The sequence below is a fragment of the Perca flavescens genome, chromosome 10 (genome assembly GCF_004354835.1).
Source record: "Perca flavescens isolate YP-PL-M2 chromosome 10, PFLA_1.0, whole genome shotgun sequence".
Taxonomy (NCBI): domain Eukaryota; kingdom Metazoa; phylum Chordata; class Actinopteri; order Perciformes; family Percidae; genus Perca; species Perca flavescens.
In genome coordinates, this window is record NC_041340.1 from 20324579 (window position 1) to 20350507 (window position 25929).

A 25929-nucleotide genomic window follows, 5' to 3' on the forward strand; every position below is an offset into this window, starting at 1 on the left:
TTTCTGTTTCAAAAAGGATTCTCTTATTGTGAAAAGCCTGTGCCTGATCTCATTAAAATGCCTCAGAGGAGGAAATCAGTCTCAACATTTTTCTGCCGTCTTTTAGGATGAAGAGTAAACACACTTTATCAACTCACCAAACAGGAAGTGACTCATAACTCACTAACGTTTTTGCAGTGCCACAAATACATACTGTCAGGTAGCATATATTCTGCCAGTTTTGAGAAACAAATGTCCACTGGAGGTGCCAAAGAGAAGAACTGTAATGTGTCTGAAATGGGTTGTACTTTTAATCAACATTATTTTATTATCTTTTATGACACAAATTACAAACTAATGTATTTTAATTAGAAGTGGCTTATATTTTGTGCCTGTACCCCATATTGTCAGAAAACATACTCAACTTTACTAATGATAGACTGCCACAACAGCAAAAAAAGTAAATAAAAAAATAAAATAAAAGTTTATTTAGGTTTTTTTCTCCAGAGGGCCAACTCAGCCAACAAGGGCAAATGAGCTGTTGCCCGGGCAACATTAGCCTGTACCTGTGCATGTCCCTTTCAGATGTCCATCCAGGTGGCTCTGCTAGAGGGTCATAATGAAGTGTTGTGCATGGTCTTCCTGCCCAGGTGCGGCTGCAGATCCACAAGAGCCAAATCAAACACACCTTCAGTCTGGGGCTGAGGCCAGCACTGGAGCCCTGGACTGCCTCACCTGTGAGGTCCCACCTGGTACGGCATGATGTGTGGATGTTAAAATTGTCCCAGAGAAGAGATGATAGAGTGCTATTTATACGGATTGAAACAGAGCTTCATCTTTTTTTCCAACATATACAAATGTTTTTTGCACTGCAGATCTACTGAAAGTGGTGGCTGTGGCTGTTGAAGGTGACATGGTAAACCACATCCACCTGTTAGCGTGTGGCTTACCCACACCCACACCCAAATCTCGTAGACCATAACGACCTGATTAAGATTAGTTGTTACATTATTGTGCTGTTATTAGCATATATTTGTCATGTATTTACAAAGGCAAAACAAGTAACTGCCTATTTGGTCCAAGTTTAATTAAGACCAGTGAAAACAGCTTTTCTAATTAGCAGTGCAGTAACAGAGCAAAAAACCAAGCCAGTAAATTGTAACTGCACACTGACTGCATTTTGTCACAGAGAAACTGCCAACTAGCTTAAGCAGAGTGTGCTATACAGTATCAAGGGAAAGCTAGCTGGTGGTGTCACAGCTAAACTAAAACTACTGTGTAATTTGACATGCTGTTATAAGCCTGAATGAAGCCGAGGTCTTTGAAATTCAGTTTCTCATTCCACATAACTAAATGAAGCCGGAAATCCAACCATGATGGGAAAATCCAAAGAAAGGTTGTATATGCATCTCTGTTTTTAAGTATATTAAGGGTAAAATAATTAACCTTAAAAATCATTAAATGAAGGTATTACAAAGTTTCTATTTGTCATGCAGGCCAGCCAGAAAACTTTAAACCTTTATCTCTCAACATCTGTGCTTCTGTAGTTACTGCTGTCTGCCTTTGTAGGGCAATATAATCATTGACTCTTGCCCTAAAATTACCGGATTTGATGAAGGGATGTTGAAAAATTATAACAGATGAAAAAAGAGATGTTGCTCAGACTCTCGAAACAAAGGTACTTTTGTAGTAGAGTGGCGACAAGCTGAATACACCCCTATTGAAGTGAAGGTTTTTGGCTCAAGGTTGGCGCACAGGAAGAAAGAAAACCTCCATCCACTCTCACTCAGATTAGAAAATTGGGCAAAGAGGGGGAGAAATGTGCAGGTTTACTGGCAGGGCTGCGTTGATTAGAAAGAGGGTAGTGTTCATGGCAAAGGGGAGCAGCTGTATTCAGTAACAGCCCCTCTTCCTTTAGCCAAAGCCAACATCTGGTGCCGACCGACACAGAGCAGCAGCAGCAGCACCCCCAGCCTCTGCTTCCCTTTCAACTCATTGTATTTTATGGTTTCCCAGAAAAAGGCTTAGAACCTGGTCAGAAATTGGCGTACAAGTAAGGAGATGCTGTGAAGGTGTATGTCTGTGTTTCTGTGTGTTTGTTGGAGTTGGTTAAAACTATTTCTTGGAGCTAATACACATATGAGTTTATGCTGCTCTTGCGTTTTGTTCATTACATCTAAACTCTTGATCTGACAACAGAAGAAAAGGTGAAAGTAGTTTGAAGTAATGAGCTCCTGTTTTATATATCCTCTTTCAATTAAGAAGTGGAAAAAAGGAAGCGTTGTTAAATTTACGATGTTCCACAACACTCTGTTCATATCCTCTAGAAGATGTTGGATAAATGAGGAGGGTATACTGCACAACTAACAAACACACCGCAGATGCACAATAAATGTAACTTTGAGAGTTTTCAAAGTAGCTTGATTTCAAAGTCACATCTATCTCCATTTACTGTAGTAAAGATATATTTTCCACTCAGAACCTCACTTTGAAAACGTCCTTTTCGTATGTAGTCATTTAGGAAAGCAGGAGAGAGTGATCTAGGAGATGAAAAGACTAAACTAAGAGTCTGAGAATGCAATCTGCAGTTTAGACTTACATTTCCACTGTGTCACAAATGGGTCAACAACAACTCAACATGACTGGTTCATTAAAGGAGAGTGACCTTCTTCAGTGTGATTGCCCAATGTTTCTCTGATGTTTGGTGGGATTTTTTGCGAAGACCTTCGGCTGTCCAAGCCGTTCCCTCTAGGAAAACTACATAAATAAACACGAGAGTGTAAAACTTCAGGTGCAGCTCAATCATTTTTTCTTCTCCTGACTTGCCCTAAACTCAAATGATGCTTTTGCTGCTGGGCAAACATCCCCGGCCGCAGCTTCATGCCCTTTACGGGAGGGCTCATACTTCCTTTTGCTCCCCCCCCGACCTCCATGCCCACAAGTCTCTCCGTAACCAATATCAACATTTGCAAGGTGTGATGTTTTACCTTCCAGCGTGTGTTTCTATGTGCAGGCCATGTTTCACCTCAACAACTTGAAGTTATTCAAAGGATTTAGGGTTTAATGTGAAAATGATATTAGGACATATACCACAGTGAATGTACAAAAGCTGATCATATTTGGGCCTCCTAAACAATCAATACAGTATTTTTGCACAAAACCCATGGTGTCCCTGATTGTGGTAGCACACTTCACGAGGCCATGATGGGATGCCAGATTTTTTTTTCACCTAGTTTGGCAGTATGTAAGCTACAGCGTGCTCCATGATACCATGGTCGTTAATATTTCTGATCCTGTATGTCTGGGCCCTCCTGCCTGACCACCTTCTCACATCATACAGAATGTGAAGTTTGCCAGCACGTGGTCAAAATGTTACAATATAGCACATAAAAATGTGAAGTTCTTTCAGAATGACATATGGGAAACTAGATATTTTTACCAAGTGGCTTGCCATAGTAAAAGACTGCAACATTAGTCCGGGTTCAATGTGTAGGCTGTTGTGTCTCTCGACAGGGTCACGGTAGGAGTTTAGGGCAACATGATCACTTCATCGTGACCATCTTAAAAGACATAAATGTTATGTTGCCTCACCTTGCACACTACATTATTAGCCATGTTCTTTAAAAATCGATAAAATCGAAAATGTATTTATTCTTCTTTACAAATGAGTGTCCTTAATTCCTTGTTTCACGACTCTCCACAGAACTTTCTTGGTTCCCAGTTAATCTGCAGCATGTTGAAGGTCTACAGACAACATGCTGTCGGGTAATACGTTCACACAGGATCTGTGCCTGAGGCTGTGCAGTCCTGCTGCTCTCTGTTGACACGCTGGATGATTTGTAAAGTGGCTCTTTGAGGCCTGGTTGGAGATGTTATCAGAGTCTGGGAAGCCTGCTCTGTCTCTCTCCTCGGGTCTGCAGCTCTCATAAAACAGCAGGAATAATACGAGAGTGTTGGTGAGTGCAGGGGAGTGGAGTGTGGAACAGTGTCCGTGATTGTGTCTGTAGGGCCCCGTAGCTGCCCACAGACTCAAATCTCCCCCACACATCGTGTTTTTCTGAGCGAGGGTCTTTCTGTGGAGTCTCTGTCACCCACGGCTATACCAGGTCAGATGGGAATGTTTTTTTTCTTGGTTTCTAGTAATTTGTGCAGTGTGGTTCATTGAAATCCAACCATGAAATGGCAGGAATGAGGAGTAGGGTGCATGGAGTGAGTTTTTTTTTCTGTGTTCATGGTTGAAGCTGGTTTTACACTGAATAGAGCAAAATGTGAACATTTGCAACAGAACTTTCATCAAACTCATGAGGTTTTTCAGAAGAATATCCAACATATCAGTGTCAACTGCCTAGATATTATATAGATAGATATATCTATATTAAAATGATACCACAAGAGATCAAATATGAGATGTAAACTCACTATTGGATGTAGCAGAAACATCACAATCTATGGGTGTTTTTGGGTGCTAGGGCGCTGATGTTATTTCAGTGAGGCAGCGGGGCAAAGAGGCGGAGTTAACGGGACCACAAGGGAAAGTGAAATCTTTTCAAAGGAGGCTGAAACAGTTTGGAGAGTCTGTAAGGATGGAGGTGTAGCTTTTTTTTCTGATTGCTGGACTGCATTTCAGTGCCAAGAGTTTGAAATTTGTTCACTCTCAGCCTCACTGCACAATGATTTGCTGACGACATACTGAAAACTTGCTTAGTTTAACTGATGTCAAGTGTCACAGGAACCATGGCAACAACAGCTCTGACCGGGTTCTCTATGATGAGCCTGCTCAGCCTCGGGTACCTGACCTGGGACCTGAGTCTGAGTCCTAACCAGGTGGAAAACGAGCCCATGCACGCTTTTGTTGAGAGCTCTCCCGTCCCGCAGCCTCCTCACATCATTTTCATCATGACGGACGATCAGGGATTCAACGACATCGGCTATCACAGCTCTGACATCAGGACACCGTATCTGGATAAACTGGCTGCTGACGGAGTGAAGCTGGAGAATTATTACATCCAGCCCATCTGCACGCCCTCCCGCAGTCAGCTCATCACTGGCAGGTAAAGTGTTTTGTCCTCGGACTTGAGACTGGTTTATTTAATTACGTTGATGTACAACACAAATGTAGCTGCTATATATCTGCTGAGTTGTTATGATTTGATTAAATGTAAGACGTTTAGGCTATGTGTTTTTGTATTCTATATTCTTTTGGACTGTGTGTCCTGCATGTTTCTGAGAAAATAACTTCAGTGGAAATGCCCTCTTATGCAGTATGTTTATGATAAAATCAAAAGGAGCATGATCATTTATCTGGGCTTGAAAACTGCATTATTACAAACCAGTAAATAACCTCATATTCCCATCTTCATTTTTTAAATAAATTTAGATTTCACTGAGAGGTGACATTAAATTTTGCTGTCTGAAAAAGTAATAGGCTATTGAATGGAAATACTGTTTAAAACCTTTAGCTTTAAATGAGATCTGAGAATACATATGATAATATATTGCAATACATTTAATTAAATATGTCTTAAGGCCCTGATGATAGCCTACAACTACTGTTTATTGAGCACTGTTTATTTTTATTTTTTTGTGAATATACCTTTTATTCACAGACATTTTGGCTTGTCATTGTAGGAAAAGCACATGTCTAATTGATGACATCTAATATGACCGCATTCCATTTATGTGAGCCAGGGTGTTGGTATTGTGCATGTTTTATGGGACACTTGATGGAACTGAGCCATCATCAATAAAGTAGTTTCACTTGTGTTTGAACTACTATGACGAGTCAAAATGTCTATTGTACATCTAACCTGAGATAACCCAAATGTTCTGATCAAAGCTCTGATAAAGTTTCAGACAAAAAAAAAAGTTTGTAGGTGAAATTTATTTTCACAGTTCTTTATGTGGCCTTTCTGTCTTCACCTATTCAACATTTGTTAACCGTACATGAAGTTGAGGGAGGAAATGGGAACAATCTCCCTCTCCCCTCCTCTCTTACTTCCTGTCCCATCCCTGTGTGTAATTATATAACCATCTGTTGGGTCTGATTATTCATTGATAACATCACACATTTGTCCCTCTAACAGTGGTCTGAATGATTAACCCTACAGGTACCAAATTCACACTGGCCTGCAGCACTCCATCATCCGTCCCCGCCAGCCCAACTGCCTGCCCTTTGACCAGGTCACCCTCCCTCAGAGACTGCAGGAGCTCGGCTACTCCACCCACATGGTTGGCAAGTGGCACCTGGGCTTCTACAAGAAGGAGTGCCTGCCCACTCGCCGTGGCTTTGACACATACTTTGGCTCCTTAACGGGCAGTGTGAACTACTACACATACAACTCCTGTGACGGCCCCGGGCGGTGTGGCTTTGACCTCCACGAGGGGGAGTCGGTCGCCTGGGATCAGAGGGGCAAATACTCCACCCATCTCTACACACAGAGAGTCCGCAAAATCCTGGCAACCCACGATCCTCAGTCCCAGCCGCTGTTCATCTTCCTCTCCTTCCAAGCTGTTCATACGCCCCTGCAGTCTCCGCGGGAGTACATCTACCCGTACCGCGGGCTGGAAAACGTGGCCCGCAGGAAATACGCGTCTATGGTCTCAGCTGTAGACGAGGCAGTACATAATATAACGTACACTCTTCGTAAGTATGGTTACTACCAGAACAGTGTCATCATCTTCTCCACTGACAACGGTGGCCAGCCGTTGTCTGGCGGTAGTAACTGGCCGCTCAGAGGACGTAAAGGCACCTACTGGGAAGGCGGCGTCCGGGGTCTGGGGTTTGTCCACAGCCCTCTGTTAAGGAAGAAGAGGAGGGTGAGTAAAGCCCTAGTGCACATCACTGACTGGTACCCCACACTGGTGGGATTAGCAGGTGGCAATGAGTCCCTGACAGAGGGGGTGGATGGGTATGATGTTTGGGAAGCCATCAGTGATGGGAAGGAGTCACCCAGGTTAGAGATCCTCCACAATATTGACCCTCTGTACAACCATGCACGCAGTGGCTCCCTGCAGAAAGGATATGGGATTTGGAACACAGCTGTTCAGGCCTCCATAAGAGCTGGAGACTGGAAACTCCTAACAGGAGACCCCGGCTACGGAGACTGGATTCCGCCGCAGATGCTTCCGGGTTTCCCCAGCAGCTGGTGGAACCTGGAGCGCCACACTGTACAGAAATCTGTGTGGCTTTTCAACATCTCCGGAGATCCCAACGAACGTTTTGACCTTTCTGAGCAGAGACCAGATGTTGTCAAAGAGCTGCTGGCTAGATTGGTGTTCTACAATCGCACAGCGGTGCCAGTAAGGTACCCATCAGAGGACCTACGGGCTGACCCCCACCTCAATGGAGGGGCCTGGGTGCCCTGGGTAGGAGATGAGGAGGTGGACAGCTGGGACACCGTCTACCAGAAAAAGAACAAGGATTGGACGAAGAAGCTGAAACTGTCCAAAAGCAGGTTGTTTTTCAGGAGACTCAACACTAGGATCATGTCCAACAGGATATAGAAAGGACATGACTAAAAACAGGTTCAGAGAAGACACTCCTAGGATAAGATTATATGAAGGAGAATATTTTTGTTTTTGTTGAGTAAGGAACCAAGGTTCTGCAATCCAGCTGCAGTTACTGAGTTGTAGCTGCAAGTATATGTTCAGTCTCTATAGAGGAACTGTCTGATGAAAGAAATCCAATGAAAGTATTAATTGTTCAACTGGTTTAATTATTTTGAATAAAAAATGTATATGCCCCTAAATTTAAATAAATTAATTAATTCTGTAATGAAAAATGATTCCATCTTACAAGATAATACAAATATGTAAGCAAGTGTGTGCAAGAGAGACATACCAGATCGGGTTATTTTGTAATATCAGAATTGCTGTATTTGACATGGATGGAAGGTGATAAGGAGAAATCATCTGCAACTATTTATAACTATAATGAATATAAATGATGTTACTTGCAAGCTTTATTTCTTTTATTCAAACTCAAGTTCTCAATGTCTTCTACCTATTTATTTATACATTTTCAAATGAAAAAATAAAAAAAATATTAATTATTTTCAACTATGACTATTTATGCCAAATATGCTTTTGTATGTGTCATAACTCAGTTTTCTGATCCGCCTAATGTTAAAAGAGTTTTTTCTTCTACTTCTATTCCATTTAAATTAAAATGAGCTTTAGGTGTTCAGAAACACAACTCCAAATTAACGTTAATGTTCTGTATATATCTCTATAAATATCTGTTGGATGTGCTCACAACAGCAATATGATCTAGATTCAAGTCATTATTCTTGTGGACAGCCTGGTTTGAATCATTCACTCTACAAGCAGAAACAAAAAGCATCAAACCAATTCTGAAAAGGTCAAAACATTGTGTATACTTGTGTTGGCTCATCAAGGGATACTAGCAAATCAGTGAATCTTTCATCATGTACAAAGTTGTGCAGAAATGTTTGCTGATCTGGAACTCAGATGGGAAAGTTGGGCTGAAAGTTAAGGTTACCCTAACAGGTAGGTCTGTATGAAAGTTGTGTCACCATAATTCTATTTTGATTAAGGGCACTGACAGATCTCTGGCCTCCTTTTTTTTTTTTTTTTTTCAAACAGTTTACTTTTGTCTCATGCAGTCACCCACACGTGCATGCATAGTTACCATTTTCACTTCGGTTTTTCCCAGCAGAAGATGTACTAAAAACAGAACAAAACTCAAGGTTGCCTTGGCAAAAGTAACCTACTGTGGTTGAAACATGTTGAAACGGTGGCTATTGCAAACCTGAGACTCAGTTTCACATATTTCAACAGAGAGGGTTGAAATATGATTTCTTTACATGCGGCAAGTATTTCCGAAGATTGGTACACTACACACTGCCCTACAAAGACAATACACAGTTACTACACACTTGGTCAAAATGTGATAAATTACCTTTATCTCACTTTCTGACATCTGTCTGTGTATAAAAAAGATGCATTATGTGACTCAAGTAAATTTAATGTGATTTAGTGTGGTTAGGTAATCACATAGCCTACTTAAATGTGCAAGTTCATTTTCAAGAAAGCTGAGAACACATTTTGTTGGTAGATATGTCTTCAGTTTCTCAGAGCTAATCAATGCAGAGTGCAGTGTCTGCATTTATTAGGTAGGCCTATATGGATTCTATGGCAATGATTTTTTGGGGTAAAATAATCTGCCTATAAAGACATAAAATGATAGCTTTGTGGGGTAGTAGGGCTACACATGTATACAGCATATTGCTAAAGACTGTGTTTGCAGGGAGAAGTGAAACAGGTCCCTTCATTTCCTGCCTTCAGACCGCTGTATGAAACCGCCACATTTGTACTACTTCCTGTCAGTATCTGTGACAACCTGAGGTTCATCACCTCACTTAACAGTGATTAGTTTATCATTTCTCTTGAGCAGTTCTTCTGGATGACAGACAAGTATGGAGCCAGTTGTAATTCTTCTTGTGATGTTAGCTGGAGTATCGCATGGTAAAATCCTTATTATTGATTACACATTGTAATAATGTGTAAAAGGTGAATTAATTAAACTGATTTCTTTTGAATATGCCTTTTCCTAGCTTTCTTTTCAGCTGCTGACACAAAATGTAATGCCACACAGAACACATCTCTGTGCTCTGTTACTCTCGGAGGATCTGTGTACATCCAAGTGATGACCAATGCCAGTGGCCATAAGCTGGAGTGTAAGAAGCACCTTCCCACTGGATCCATAAATGTGTTCTCCATGAAGAGAGACAAGGTGAAGATACAGGAGTATTTTAAAAAAAAGACAGAGTTTTTTATCAACAACGGGACCCTGAAGATCACAAACGTGGAGAGGAATGATTCAGGTCAATACATCGTAGAGGTCTTTACTCAAGATGGGGTCTTCATGAGAAGCACGAACGTGACACTGGATGTTCAAGGCAAGTCTTTAAAAATATAACCTTATCTTCCATCTTATTTATGCTTTAATAATGCTATAGTATTATAAAGTTAATCCAACAAAAAACAACAACACAATGAACCCACTTGTGCAAAAGAAGATTAAAGGAGAATGTATAAAAAGTCTACAGCACACTCAGTATTTACTGTAATCCAAATACATGCCAGTATAAAGGCTGTATAGTGTTTTTTCTACTTTCAAGAACTTCATTACTTCCTCAGTCTGGTCATAGTTACTGTTGCTATAGCAACATGTAGGCCTATGAGTCAAAATCTTCAAAATGATGCAAAGTGTGTCCTGCATTGCACTGTTGCAAATTACTCCTGAGAACATTCTTAAAGATAAGAGTTCCATTTGCTCACTGATTATTTATACATTACTAAATATACTCTGTGGGTGTCACTGAGGTAAGGTCCTGTGAAAAAGAGGTGCTGGGTTCACAGGAACTGGCTGTGGGTCAAAGGGAGCTTTCAGTATTTGTCAACTTGGGTCTCGTTCTCATTTTAGTCCATCATGAATTTTGGTCATGATAACATCTACTAACTCTTTTGCAGGGGTGTGAACATATTATAGTTTTTATTTATGCATTTTTTAAGTGTTTGTTTTGTTGTCAGGCTAAATATTGTGTTTGGTATTTTGATGTAAGACAAATTGCAGAGAAATCTGACAGTAATCAAAAGTAAATCAAAAAATCTAATTAATGCTTAAAAAAAAGCTCAACAGTTACCTCAAACACGTTTTTAAGTGTGTAAACCTAAAGTACAGAAGGTATCCCTGATGTTCTTGGAGTGACCTAAATACTTTAGCTCCTGCACACAAGGAGCAGCTGGAGATTTCTTGGTGTTTTTGGTGTTTTTAATCGAACTCGTCTGTCAGATGGAGCTCGTTGGTTCTTGTTGGATCTGTTGATGGAGCCCATACTGTAACTGCCACACTGCAGGGTGTGTACCTTTTCATCTTATTTTTGGCAGTTATGAAACTTGCTGCAACAGCCTCAAACTAACATAACTGGTGCACGCTTATATAGTGGATCTAGTTCCTTTTTGTCATACTCTGCATCAGTGTCTACAGTTGAGGCGGTGAGCCGTGTAGTAAAATGTAATATATGACACCCAGGTTGACAAATACAAAATAATTACATTTATATATTGTTGAGGTTGTAAGTACAAATAATAACCATTGTGGTCTCTTCTCCCCAGAAAACATTTTGCCCTTCTGGATCCCAGTCTGTTGTGCATTAGGTGCTCTACTGATAGTGGTGGTGTGCTGCTGTGTCTGCTGGAGAGTGAGACACCATAAGAAGTCAAGTAAAATATATATATTATCAAACAAATAAGATAATGGCAGCATTTCAATCAATACATAGTGTTGTTGTCAGAGCCTTTTGTTCTGCTTTAACTACAAAATCATTTAGAATTATTCTGTCTTTTGTGCATCCTCAGGTAAATAACCGAGAATAAATCCCTTCAGTTTGGACTCAACTGAGGCTCGAGCCTCAGTATCACCGATGGACTCTGACCTGAGGACTCCAAGAAAGAACAGGACTTTCAGCATAACTCGGGAGCTGGAAAATCCATCTTTTATGTTTTATTTTTGTATCTTGCACGAGTGTTGAAAAATATTGGAAAAGGAAACACTGACGTGAGCTATCACTGTCGGTTATGTACGTCGTCTTCTTCATGTTCTTAGTACAGCAGCAGCAGGGTAACCATATTTATGAGGTCACTGATCAGAATAACACACTGTAAATTATTGTAATTTGTATCTGCTCCTTGTGAAACATAAATAAAAGATTGCATTTCATAATTGACACCAATGTTGTATATTTTAAAGTCTGTTGTATAAAATGACTAACTTAAGGTAAATCTCTTAGAACAGCAAGTAATGTAATCTACTTTAAATACAAGTTAATTTTTCTTCTTTTTTCATTTGGTTTAATATCAGTGGTCTGTCTACATCCATGTTCAACCCTTGCTACATGATATGTCCTGATACAAAAAGTCAAACTTTGATGTACAATTATAGACACCACATGATACAAATTTAGACTGGACTTTTTAAATGATGGGAGGATACTGCTGTAAATGAAATACTGCATGCAATGCTGGATACATAGAATTATTAAGTTGCTTCATTATTATTATTATTATTATTATTATTATTATTATTATTATTATTAACAGTAACAATCATTGTATTAATATAAACATACCAGAAAACATCACTAACTGTACTTAGCTGTTAAAGCTTGTGCAAAAGCTTTAAAGACCAGCAGGAACTATGCTAAGTAGTTGATTTCTAAAGGCTGTTATTAGTTGATGGTGCAGCTTATTAATAATGCTGTGTTGTGTTTGGGTTTTCACTCAAATTATGTCAAGTAGCATTGGTTTCTATTTTCTTTTAAATGTAACTTTCTGTTTCATTTTCCTCCTGGATATAAAAAGACAGTAATGTTTCATGTTTGTTACAGAGACCTGCTTGTTTTCAGAATCAAAAAAAAACTTCTCTGTGCATATATAAAAATAGTGAAAGTATTAGTTATTAAATATCGAAATATCTTGTTTCTGGATTGTCTCATTTCCCACACATTATTCAAAATACAAAGATGTCACACTGTGCACATGTAAATACTGTTCAAATGTTTTATAACATCCACACTATAGAATAAAAGAAAAGAACTTTGTGGGAAGCTGTGTTGATGCTGTATGATGACACTTTGTTTCACTTCCTTTATAGCTGAGAGCTATGACTTTAATGTGTAGGTTAAACATAACATCTAATCTTAACATGGGGAACTTCTGAAACCATTTTCCAACTTCTATTACAGTAAAATATTTAGTCTTCTGCTATTAAGGCTGTTGTTATACTGGTCTCAACATAAATGAGGAACAGAGATGACCAGTTGGCCACAGTTTCTGCTTCTTTTCTTATCTGAAGCTGATCACTAAGAGAAGACACGTCAGGCTGCTCAGTGTAGTGGGTGTGAATGTTTGCTGTTGAAGAGAAGTTGATCTGGAAGCTGCTGACTGAGTCAACAGAGGCTGAACACTGAGGAGACATGGAAGCTGAGATCGGACTGTTGCTGATGATACTCGGAGTCTCTCATGGTGAGATGTGTGTTTTTTTTTAATGTAGTCCAAAATTACAGTTTGACATCATCTTAAGAGATGTCTTATAATTAAAAATCTTTTCTTTTAGCTTTGAGCTTCAATTGACTGCATTAGACCTATGATGTTGAAATGAACTGAAAGCTTCCTCTGGTGTAATTTCTTATTTACATATGACAAGAAATATAAGCTCCAAGATGCTAGATTTATTGTATTCTCACTCAATTACTGTATGTAAAAAGGAGGACTGCAGACTCAAGCATAAATCTAATGATAAATTATAATCATTCACAGATACATCATGTGTCACCAGAAATACAAGGTATTTAATGAATAAAGAGGAGGGAAGTTCGTGCGTGAGTTGTTTAGTGAAATGTTTAGCTGTCACACATTTCTTTGTGGCTATTTTGCACAAGAACATTTTCCTGTCTGCATAAAGAGAAGCATAGATTTACAGTTCACCCATACAATTTTCAGTTTTTCAAAAGTTAACAGAATGAAATAATAATATAATTTATCTTGTTTTTCAAACATTATATTAATAAAACAAATAAGAATTAGAAACAAATCATTATTTTTTTGGTTGGTCCATTACTTAAAATGTTAATATTCTACGTGTTTTCTTCATCCAAAACACACCGAAAAATATACATATAATATATATATAAAATATAGAAACGTGAAACTTCACTGTATTTTAAAACTGAAGTTCTTTTTTTTTAAACAAAGTTTGTACACTCAAAAACACGAGTTTGTAATGAGTGGGTGAGGTTAACTTGACTTTAATTTAAACACAGAATATTACTGAATATTACTACATATATACATTTATGTATATATTTTACTAACCTGTGCCTGGAAATCTGTTATAATTGGCTGCGTATGAGTATTTGCATATGACTTAAAAAATTGGGATATTTTGATTTTTAAACATTATTCATTTAAGATTTCAGGTGTGGATAACTTCCTGTGATGGTGTTGAATCTTAAAGTCACTTGACAATTTAAAATAAAACACTGTATGACATAGTACCATGTTGTTGCAGTTATATCATGCTTTTTCACACTGAAACTATGACTTTTTTAGAATTACTACAATACTACTTAGAGTTTAACTATTCTCTATATCTTGCCCAATTTTCCCCAAACACATCTAAATTGCTATAATTTAAAAGTAAAATTGTTTCTGTGTAAAAAACCCAAACCACAGCATGAGTGCATTATGTGGTCTGAGAGTTACACAACTGCACCAACCCCACTGTAGTTGGCCTTAGATCAATATTTTGTTATGCATAAAACGTTGTCATGGTAATTCATATTATAGAAATTAAATGATCATAATTGTCATGTTTACATTTTTTCCCCGAAACTTTCCAGGTGTGGAAACCTACTGTGATGGCCGGCAGGATGGAGCTCAGTGTTATGGAGCTTTGGGAGGAACTGTGGTCCTCCAGCTGATGGACAGCGCCTCAGAAATATTTAGATACCAATGGTCAACAAAAACAACAATCAAAGCAAATACAACAACAAATACAACAAGCAAAACAAATGAAGCAATAATACTCAGAGTGATAAAGAATGGGATTGTGTCTAATGCGATAGCAAACAGATCCTTAATTACTCCCAGTAATGGAACATTTAGGATCAACCACCTGAGCTGGACTGATGGAGGTGAACATAAACTTTTAATCTTTGAATCAGGTGGCCTGGTATCAGAGCAGCGGACTCTACAGTTGACCATTCAAGGTAAATCACTCTTTTGCAAATTTAGTGGTATAAATAGACACACGTCATATTCTATTGTTGAACTACATATATATTTCATACTCTATATATATCTCTGTATGTATATCTGGCCTGTTCTGTATTAGAAACTGTATAAAATGACCAAGCTTCTTTTAATGTGAAAAGTCATCTGAGTGTGTTTCCTTCAGCTCCTGTGTCCTCTGTCCTGCTGGTCTCTGAGTGTCTGTCCCAGGGAGAGATGAGGGTGTCCTGCTCCTCTGGGGAGGGGACAGTCCTCAGTACAGCTGGACTCTGGATGGACGCACACTGACAGACGCTGAGCTCCTCTCTGGAAATACTGAGACTAACAGCATCACTCTGAAACAAAAGGTCTCAGGACGACTGGTCTGCTCAGTCAGGAATCAAGTCAGTAATGTCTCAGAAGAAAAGACAATATCTACATGTGGTGAGTGAGAACATTATTTGACAGTTTGAAGTTTGTGACACTGATCATTTACTGTAGATCAGTCATTGATCTGTTTCTTTCCCACAGGCTTCATATTCATTAACTGCACCTTAACCAACGGGACGCACATATCACAGCGGGTGTTTGCAGCCAATAATACCCTGTGTCAGCCAACAACTACTCCTGCCACGACTGCAGACCCTTCCACTGTGGGTAAGAGGAGTGACATCACAGTGTCAATTAACCCCTGCACTAATAACACATCCTCCAATCAAAATGTGACCATGCTGCAGTGGATTTATTCAAGTCATTCAATGGGATGCACATGTCAAAGTGGGTGTTTGCAGCCAATAACAACCTGTGTATTGAACCAACAATAGACATCAACGTGTCCATAAAAGCCTCCACTCACGTCACACATGCCAATCAAGTTGTTGCTTCCTCCAGCAGAGAGATGACCCCTGGTACTTCAGTAAAAACTAACTTCCCTGTCAAAGCCCTAATCTTTGTGTCTCTTTATTCAATCAGATCACTCCCTGCTCATATGTGGTGTGCGAGCAGCTGTGGTTGTTCTTGCATTAATTGGGATCATCGTCTATTTTGCTTGGAAGGAAAGGAAATACAAGATGGTCCGTCGAAAGATGGATTATCAAGAGAACTCTGTTGTGATGGTTGAAATGAGAAGTTGAAATCCAACACCTTACGCTTCTGTCGTGTCGCGCTCCACTCTATTCCTATGGGTGACGTCAAGCGACTTCAACGTGCACGCAAAGCATTCCGGGAAGGCGGTGTTACATTTGAGAAAATGTAGATTTAATGTAGATTAGATGTAAATTGAGGAACCCCCATCAACGTACAAATGAGGGGAGGCGTTGCGACACCACGCGACAGTCGTGTTGCAAAAGTGGATCTGTACCGTTAGCAACTTTTTTTTCACAAAAGCGACTAGTGTTGAAGTTAAAATAGTTATGTTTTGAAAAGAATGTACTTTCTAGATTTAATCAAATAACTACACCAATTAGCATTTGTCTGCCTCACCCCAAACTCAAGCTTCTAAAGAATCATCATGTCTTGTCTGACATTTAGCATATTGGAGAAGACTCATTGTCCTCACAGAAAAGGTAACTGTTACTGCTTTTTGGGGAGCCACTCCCTGCTGGGCCAGACTTGATTAGAACAAAGGAAATGCATATCTCTGTAAACTTGAATATAATCGTCACTATCATGATAAACAACCTTTGTCTGGGAACTGGAGTAAACCTGAAATAAGAGGTGTGTCTTTAACCTGGGACAGTTTCCATTCAAGGAAACACCCACAATTCGACAAGAATATAATTCTGATTCTGAGAATGATTCAGGACTGCGGACTGTGACCCCACAAGGGAAGCATGTCTTGCAGTCCACTGCTGGCAGTGTTTTCATGTTTTATGTTTGATTGTTTTTGTCATGTTGTTTTCATCATGCTGTTTTATTAAACCTTTTTGCTTAACTTTCAATTGGACCCAAGCCTCTCTTTCCTCCTCAGAAATCAAACAAACACGTCTTTTAGTTTTTCTTAACACTAGCGACAAATCTGGCAACTTTCTGTAAAAAAAAGAAAAAGAAAAAAAAGAGTTGCCGATATTGTCCAGCGAGCACTCCTGTGGCTGCCGAAACCGTCACCTCTCTCTTCTGTTGTGTGACTGAGGAGCAGCCACGCCCCCCTCTGTACTCTCCTCATGTACAGCAGCACTGAGCAGGTAGAAATGGGACACGGGAAGGGACAGGGTGCATGGGCCGGTGTAGGTAGGAGAGACAGCGGCACGCGACGGAAGAAAGACACCGCTGAGCTGGCCTGGTCCTGGGCAAGCCAGCCTTCTTTGAGAATTAGGGGAGAATGCAACGCAACCAAGCCACGGCCGAGAGACGGTCCTGCCGCGACGTAAAGTTACATTTTGAAATGCGTGAATCTTATTTGAAAAAGTTTACAAACACGTTTCACTGATTCTTGAAACTTTGCCAAAAATATGTACCACCAAGAAAAGTGCTCATTCTGTTGGAAATGAATGAATAAAAAGAATCAAGGTTATAATCAGGGGGTCCTTTGCACATATGTTCTATATAGGCTAAGGTTCTTTTATAGGCAAGGCAAGGCAAGGCAGCTTTATTTGTATAGCACATTTCAGCAACAGGGCAATTCAAAGTGCTTTACATAAAACATTAAAGAGCAGTTAGAAGACAATTAAAAACAATTTAAAAACATTAATAAACAAATTAAAAACATTAAAAGACAAGAATAAAATTGATAGTGCAGTATAAGAATAGAAGTTACAGTGCAGTATAAGAAATTAAAGTTATAGGTTTATTTTTTATTTTTTTTATTTAATGATTATTTGCTGGCCCATTACCTACAAAATCAGTTGTCCTCGGATAGGAGATAATCATTTCAACTTGATTAAAAAACTAAAAGTAATAATTGAATTGAAAAATATCTTTACCACATGAAATAGTAGGCTACATTCTTATAAGTTTTAAAAACTACAAAAAGTGAGTTTTTAACAATATTTACTATTATTTTGTGGTTGCTCAAAATGTGTCCCACATATTCGTCACCACCGTCAGATATTTATAAAAAGCAATAAAATCAGGCAACTACAAGGTCAACTACATTCCCGAGGACCCCATTTTCAAACCTTCAGCTCTACTGCATGCTTCAAGATTACTCAAGCTCCCTTAAGTTTGCTATTTTCTCTTAAACCTGTTCATATTTTTGGACACTGCTACTGTCGCAACCATAACACGTTAACACCGTCTCTTTTGTATCAAATTAGATTATGACATAAATGTATACTTTTTAAGAAGAGGTCTGAAGTAGCTAGCAATAGAGGGGAAACAAGATGGCTAATGTGAACAACTAATGCATATCATGTGAAAGAGTAGGTTTTTGTCACCACCGTCAGACGTCACCACCGTCAGGTTTTCGTAAATATCCTCACAGCTGTGGTTCAACCTCGAGGTTGCGGCCGAGCCACGGTGGTGATGTCTGAGGGTGGTGACAAAAACCTACTCTTTCACATGATATGCATGCTCAGGATTGTTATTTTTTTGAACCCAATAGTTAAATTAAGTTGTTAAAGGAACACGCCGACTTATTGGGAATTTAGCTTATTCACCGTAACCCCCAGAGTTAGACAAGGCGATACATACCCTTCTCATCTCCGTGCGTGCTGTAATGCTGTCTGACGGCTCCAGCGGCATCAGCCCAGCACAGAACATGCAGGTGAATGGTTCCAGTAATCCTACTGCTCCGAATAAGTGACAGAATAACGCCAACATGTTCCTTACTTGTTGTGATTTATAGAGTCACGGCGTGTACAAAAAACAATGTAACATGAGACACAGCCATCTTCTAACTGTAAACAAACCTGGAACTATATTCTCAGGCGGAAGAATATAGTACTTGGGTGGAGTGATATGCTCGCAGCAAGCCTGTCTGAGAATATAGTTCCCGGTTTGTTTGTTAGAAGATGGCTGTGTCTCATGTTAAGTTGTTTTTTGTACACGCTGTAACTCTACAAATCACAACATGTAAATAGGAACATGTTGGCGTTATTTTGTCACTTCTGTCACAATTGGGAGCAGTAGGCTAGTTGGAACCAGTTACCTGCAGGATCTGTGCTGGGCTAAGCTAATGCTGGAGCCGTCAGACAGCGTTACAGCACGCACGGAGATGAGAAGGGTATGTATGGACTTGTCTAACTCTGGGGGTTACGGTGAATAAGCTAAATTCCCAATAAGTCGGCGTGTTCCCTTAAGCAAGAACCCATCTTGCGTGGTATACATTTTGGAATTGTATGTTGTTATGAGGCCACTGTCACCAGATTATTGTCACCACCGTCAGTTTTAAAGTCACCACCGTCAGAGGGAGTTTTATTTGTTTTAAATGAATATGCTTACAATATGTTTATTCTTCTCCCTTTTAATACAAATATGTTTGTTAAATAAAAAAACTTTTTTTTCTATTTAGGCTTAAACTAAACGTATGATGTTAGATCTTTTAAAGGAGTACACGTGAAACAGTATAAAAAAGGAACAAAAGTAAATATTCAACATTTAACAGCATATATGTGTACTAAGAATGCCAGATAATGATTTAAAAACTCTAAACACATATTATACCAAATAAATAAAAAATGATTCGCTTTTTATTGTGTCTGACGGTGTTGACAAAAACAAAGTAGCCTAATAACTGTAAAAAAAAAATACAAAATGGGGAGGTGACACCGATACATTGCTGAACAGCCAAGACCTTGGTCTATAATGATATACCTTCAGATGTTGTAATTTAACCAACTTTTTATTTTCAAAATTAAAACCTGTTTTTGGCAAAGTTTCAAGAATCAGTGATTTACAAAAAATAATGCCCATAACAGGTTCGAATATTAAGGGCTGCCTAATATTCGTTCGAATATCATTATTTTTTTAAATATTCAAATGATATTTGAATAACGAAGTTCGGAGTCAAAGCCCCACCATACTGTAACTGTCACACTGCAGGGTGTGTACCTTTTCATCTTATTTTTTTTGCAGTTATGAAACTTGCTGCAACAGCCTCAAACTAACATAACTGGTGCACGCTTATATAGTGGATCTAGTTCCTTTTTGTCATACTCTGCATCAGTGTCTACAGTTGAGGCGGTGAGCCGTGTAGTAAAATTTAATATATGACACCCAGGTTGACAAATACAAAATAATTCCATTTATATATTGTAGAATTTGTAAGTACATATAATAACCATTGTGGTCTCTTCTCCCCAGAATACATTTTGCCCTTCTGGATCCCAGTCTGTTGTGCATTAGGTGCTCTACTTCTGTCTGCTGGAGAGTGAGATTAAATACAATGTATTTAATGAATAAAGAGGAGGGAAGTTTGTGCGTGAGTTGTTTAGTGAAATGTTTAGCTGTCACACATTTCTTTGTGGCTATGTTGCACAAGAACATTTTCCTGTCTGCATAAAGAGAAGGATAGAGTTACAGTTCACCCATACAATTTTCAGTTTTTCAAAAGTTAACAGAATGAAATAATAATATATTATTTAACTTGTTTTTCAAACATTATATTAATAAAACAAATAAGACATCATGTACATATATATATATATATATATATATATATGTATACACACAGTTGAAACCAGATATTTACATACACTTCAGAAAAAAACAAAAAAACTTTTATTTCTTAACTGTCAGAGTAAACTTTCTGTTTTAGATCAATAAATATTAACATATTTTTTGCATTTGTTAAATGTCAAAATTACATATTACAATACATATATAAATGTATGTATATATTTTACAAACCTGTGACTGGAAACGTGTTAAAGTTGGCTTCGTATGAGTATTTGCATTATGCCTTAAAAAAAGCCATGGTCCTTCATTTTGTAGAAATGGAACGATCAAATTGGGATATTTTGATTTTTAAACTTTATTCATTTTAGATTTCAGGTGTGGAAACCTACTGTGATGGTGAACACTGATGTTCAATCTTAAAGTCATTTGACAAATTAAAATAAAACACTGTATGACATAGTACCATGTTGTTGCAGTTATATCATGCTTATTCACACTGAAACTATGATTTTTTAGAATTACTACAATACTATTTAGAGTTGAACTATTTCTCTATATCTTGCCCATCATTTTAATAATCATCCCCAAACACATCTAAGTTGTTATAATTGAAAAATAAAATTCTGTCTGTGTCAAAAAACCCAAACCACAGCATGAGTGTGTAATGACTTGGTGAGATTACTTCTGCTCTACCTGTTTAGCAGTCTCAGGCCTGTGGGACACTCAGCTAAACACCTGTTGCATAGTGTGGTCTGAGAGTTACACAACTGCACCAAACCCACTGTAGTTGGCCTTAGATCAATATTTGGTTATGCATAAAACGTTGTCATGGTAATTCATATTATAGAAATGAAATGAGCAATTGTCATGTTTACATGTTTACTGTAATGGCCGACAGGATGGAGCTCAGTGTTATGGAGCTTTGGGAGGAACTGTGGTCCTCCAGCTGATGGACAGCGCCTCAGAAATATTTAGATACATATGGTCAAAAACCACAACAATCAAAGCAAATACAACAACAATAACAACAACAATAAAAATACTCAGAGTGAATAATAATACGATTGTGTCTAATGTGATAGCAAACAGATCCTTCTTTACTCCCAGTAATGGAACATTAAGGATCTGAGCTGGACTGATGGAGGTGAATATGAACTTGTAATCTTTCAAGCTTCAGAAGGAGGGATATCAGAGCAGCGGACTCAGTTGACCATTCAAGGTAAATCCCTTGTTTGTGAATTTAGTGATATAAATAGACACACATATATATATATTTCATATTCTACATATATCTCTGTATGTATGTCTGACCTGTTCTGTATTAGAAACTGTATAAAATTCTGTTAATATGAAAAGTCATCCAAATGTGCTTCCTTCAACTCAATCAGATCACTCCCTGCTCATATCACAGTGAGTGTTTGCAGCCAATAATATCCTGTGTGTTCAGACAACAACAGCTCCTACAACGAGGACAGACACCGTGGGTAAAATGACTGGCATCACAGTGTCAATTAACCCCTGCACATCCTCCAATCAAAATCCCCCCCCCCCAGAGATGACCATGGTACATTAGTATGTTAGTGTGTCGTTGTGAAATAAGAAGTTGAACTTTAACTCTGTGAATCCAACACCTTAGTGTCGTCTGACTCTTCTCACTCCTCACTAGTTGTTGACTTGGTAAAGTGATCCTTCACATAGAATGAATTCATGTGCAAAGACTGTCTTGTTGTGAAGTGTTCAGTGTGTCACTGACTTTGGAGAGTGATAAAGCTTCCAGAGGCCCACAGCTCCACAGCACAGTTTATTCTAAAGCAACATGTGGTATTGTGAACAAAGCTTATATGAACCTATTAGGAAATTATTGCATTATATGTTTCCATATTGTCACTGTCCAGTGAAAATAATGTATCTCCAATTGTGTTGCATTTACTTTTGCATTGGTACCTGACCTAGTAGCTACATATATGTATATTTTGAAATGGTGATTTTGCATTCAGAGCATGTTTTTACCTTTGTGTGTTTAAGTCCAAACTATAATTTTACGCCATATAAATGACATGCCTAATCACATTTATGATTACAGTTTTTAACTCTTAAAGATTGAATTACGTAAATACTAGTTTTGTTTTTCTTATCTTATAGTTACAAATATAGTTCTTTTTTGCCTCCATGTTCACAAAGAGTAATAATGTGTTAACCATTGAAGCATTTATTAGGAAGAGCTTTAATTTAGTTGCTGTTGTGTGTTGTTATGTTTTCAAAACCTGTCAGTAAATCAGTCACGTGTCCTCAGTTAATGTAGGTTAGATAACCTTTTGTTGACATTTTGATCACAGACTGTACCTTGATGAGAATTGAATACAACTCCCAGACTCATTATCAGTATTACAGTTATTCTCAATTGTTGACAGAACTCTTCTGAGAGCATTGCACATATTCTCAGAACTCTCCAACTCCAAACTAACATCCACCCAGAATGAAGGCTAAACTATAGAAATCTCCTGCAAAATGAAACGCCACACTCAAAACAAGGTTATGTCTTCTCAAGATTGGATTTTGTGTTCAAATAACACACACACACATCATATGAATGGACGTTTCTAAGAACCAATTGAACACTGACATGCACAATGTAAACCACTAGTATGAATATGGAGACTTGTGCCTTTTACATGTCCAGTCTTACACTTACCACGCATGTACAGTAGTCTGTTGTATAAAATATAAAACACACAAACATACTGTCATATAAACAAAAATGCGTTTTTATTCCCGAAATACTGTATTCATGCCATAAACAAAAAGTTTGATATATAAAGTTCTACATACAAAAGAAATAATAGAAAAATGTACTGTAATCAGTAAAAACAAACAAACAAACATATAGGATGGACCCTGTCAACCCTGAAAAGCTTGTACAGCTTTATCTGCACATGCATCTTCCATAGCTTGCAGAAGAGGTAAACATGTTTGGGGATTGTGATCATAGAGCTACCTGTGTGTACTCTCTGGCCAGCCTCCCTCACTGTTAGACCATGGTTGACCAAAGTGACCTGAATCTCTCTCCTTGAGCTCACCTGCGGACCTTTTACTGTATTGCTGAAGCTGATTGCTAATTATACTATTGTGCAACATGTGTTTGCCCATGTGAGCAGTCAGAGGGGATAGAAATAAATTAGAATTTAGCATTCTGAAAGGCATTGTGTTCCATGTGAAGACAAGAGATTGTATTCATAAAGATTGTGCCAAATGTAGAGAATTTTGTGTTTTGAAATGTGTGATTTAGAACTGCAATATAATTGCAAAGCAGGAAATGTGCTTGCATACTGTGTCTCAATTACCAGTGTTGGTGTGTAGACAAATGAGAAAAACTGGTGTGAGGTTTCCCTCTATTGGTTTGGCAACATGAACACTTTTCAGAAAAATTTATTCAATGAAAATCCGTCTTTTAAGTTTTATTTTTGTATTTTGCATGAATGTTGAAAAATATTTGAATATCAAACAGTGCCTTTACCTATCACTGAAGTGTTATGTATGTTGTGTTCTTGATGTTCTTAGTACAGCAGCAGCAGGGTAACCATATTTATGAGGTCACTGATCAGAATAAAACAAAAATGATTTATATTTAATTAAATTATTGTAATTTCGATCTGCTCTTTGTTAAACATAAATAAAAGATTGCTTTTCATAATTGACACCAAAGTTGTATTTTTTAAAGCCTGTTGTATAAAATAACTAACTTCAGCTAAATCTCTTAGAACAGCAAGTATTGTAATCTATTTTGAATACAAGTTAATTTCTCTTCTTTTTTCATTTGGTTTAATATCAGTGGTCTGTCTCCATCCATGTTCAACTCTTTCTACATGATATGTCAGTTAAATGTTTGCGCTGTAGCCCTGAGACAAAAAGTCAAACTCTGATGTACAATTATAGACACCACATGATACATATGGGACTGGACTTTTTAAATGATGGGAGGACGCTGCTGTAAATGAAATGCTGCATTAAATGCTGGATATAAGGAATTATTAAGTTGATTCATTATTAATATTAATATTGCTATTGACATTAAAATTATTATTATTATTAATAATCATATTATATTAACAGTAACAATCATTGTATTAATATAAACATACCAGAAAACATCTAACTGTTAATGCTTGTGCAAAAGCTTTAAAGACCAGCAGGAACTATGCTAGTGGTTGATTTCAAAAGGTTGTTATTAGTTGATGGTGCAGCTTATTAATAATGTTGTGTTGTGTTTGAGTTTTCACTCACATTATGTTTAGTAGCATCGGTTTCTATTTTCCTTTCAATGTAACTTTCTGTTTCATTTTCTTCCTGGATATAAAAAGACAGTAATGTTTCATGTTTGTTACAGAGACCTGCTTGTTTTCAGAATCAAAAACAACTTCTCTGTGTATATATTGAAATAGTGAAAGTATTAGTAATTAAATATCGAAATATCTTGTTTCTGGATTATTGTCTCATTTCCCACACATTATCTAAAATACAAAGATGTCACACTGCACATGGACATAATGTGCAAATGTTTTATAACATCCATATGTTGGACTGTCTCAAATGTGGCGGATGACTGGACATGCAGAACATAACAGACAGTAATAGAATAAAAGAGAAGAACTTTGTGGGAAGCTGTGTTGATGCTGTATGATGACACCTTGTTTCACTTCCTTTATAGCTGAGAGCAATGACTTTCCTGTGCATGGTTAAACATAACATCTTAACATCATAATAATTCAGGAAACTTCAAAAATCATTTTCACACATTTATATTAAAATGTTTAGTCTTCTCATTTTAAGGCTTTATCACTAGTCATACTGGTCTCAACATAAATGAGGAACAGAGATGACCAGTTGGCCACAGTTTCTGCTTCTTTTCTTATCTGAAGCTGATCACTAAGAGAAGACACGTCAGGCTGCTCAGTGTAGTGGGTGTGAATGTTTGCTGTTGAAGAGAAGTTGATCTGGAAGCTGCTGACTGAGTCAACAGAGGCTGAACACTGAGGAGACATGGAAGCTGAGATCGGACTGTTGCTGATGATACTCGGAGTCTCTCATGGTGAGATGTGTGTTTTTTTTTAATGTAATCCAAAATTACAGTTTGACATCATTTTAAGAGATGTCTTATAATTAAAAATCTTTTCTTTTAGCTTTGAGCTTCAATTGACTGCATTAGACCTATGATGTTGAAATGAACTGAAAGCTTCCTCTGGTGTAATTTCTTATTTACATATGACAAGAAATATAAGCTCCAAGATGCTAGATTTATTGTATTCTCACTCAATTACTGTATGAAGAAAGGAGGACTGCAGACTCAAGCATAAATCTAATGCTAAATTATAATCATTCACAGATACATCATGTGTCACCAGAAATACAAGGTATTTAATGAATAAAGAAGAGGGAAGTTCGTGCGTGAGTTGTTTAGTAAAATGTTTAGCTGTCACACATTTCTTTGTGGCTATTTTGCACAAGAACATTTACCTGTCTGCATAAAGAGAAGCATAGATTTACAGTTCACCCATACAATTTTTAGTTTTTCAAAAGTTAACAGAATGAAATAATAATATATTA

At 37.9% G+C, this 25929-nt stretch overlaps 3 protein-coding genes across 4 annotated transcripts in view; all 3 read left to right on the plus strand.

The window, feature by feature from the left end:
- Positions 1–4713: 4713 nt before the first annotated feature.
- arsia (arylsulfatase family, member Ia) lies at positions 4714–7793 on the plus strand. The gene is made up of 2 exons (XM_028589996.1): positions 4714–5030; positions 6087–7793. The coding sequence occupies exons 1-2, from the start codon at positions 4714–4716 to the stop codon at positions 7480–7482; spliced, it is 1713 nt and encodes a 570-aa protein (XP_028445797.1). The 3' UTR covers positions 7483–7793.
- A 5184-nt stretch (positions 7794–12977) lies between these two features.
- On the plus strand, positions 12978–16663 carry LOC114562420 (uncharacterized). The gene is made up of 6 exons (XM_028588798.1): positions 12978–13026; positions 14403–14517; positions 14653–14771; positions 15004–15216; positions 15304–15429; positions 15745–16663. The coding sequence occupies exons 1-6, from the start codon at positions 12978–12980 to the stop codon at positions 15903–15905; spliced, it is 783 nt and encodes a 260-aa protein (XP_028444599.1). The 3' UTR covers positions 15906–16663.
- An 8594-nt stretch (positions 16664–25257) lies between these two features.
- LOC114562631 (uncharacterized) overlaps positions 25258–25929 on the plus strand; it is a 31901-nt gene continuing 31229 nt past the window's right edge. Inside the window, exons 1-2 of one of the 2 annotated variants that reach the window (XM_028589160.1) lie at positions 25361–25414; positions 25709–25736. In XM_028589160.1, coding sequence (XP_028444961.1) covers positions 25412–25414; positions 25709–25736 — 31 coding nt within the window. In that variant the 5' untranslated portion in view covers positions 25361–25411. Of the gene's footprint in view, positions 25415–25708; positions 25737–25929 lie in introns of both variants that reach the window. The other variant, XM_028589159.1, reaches the window with a different exon arrangement.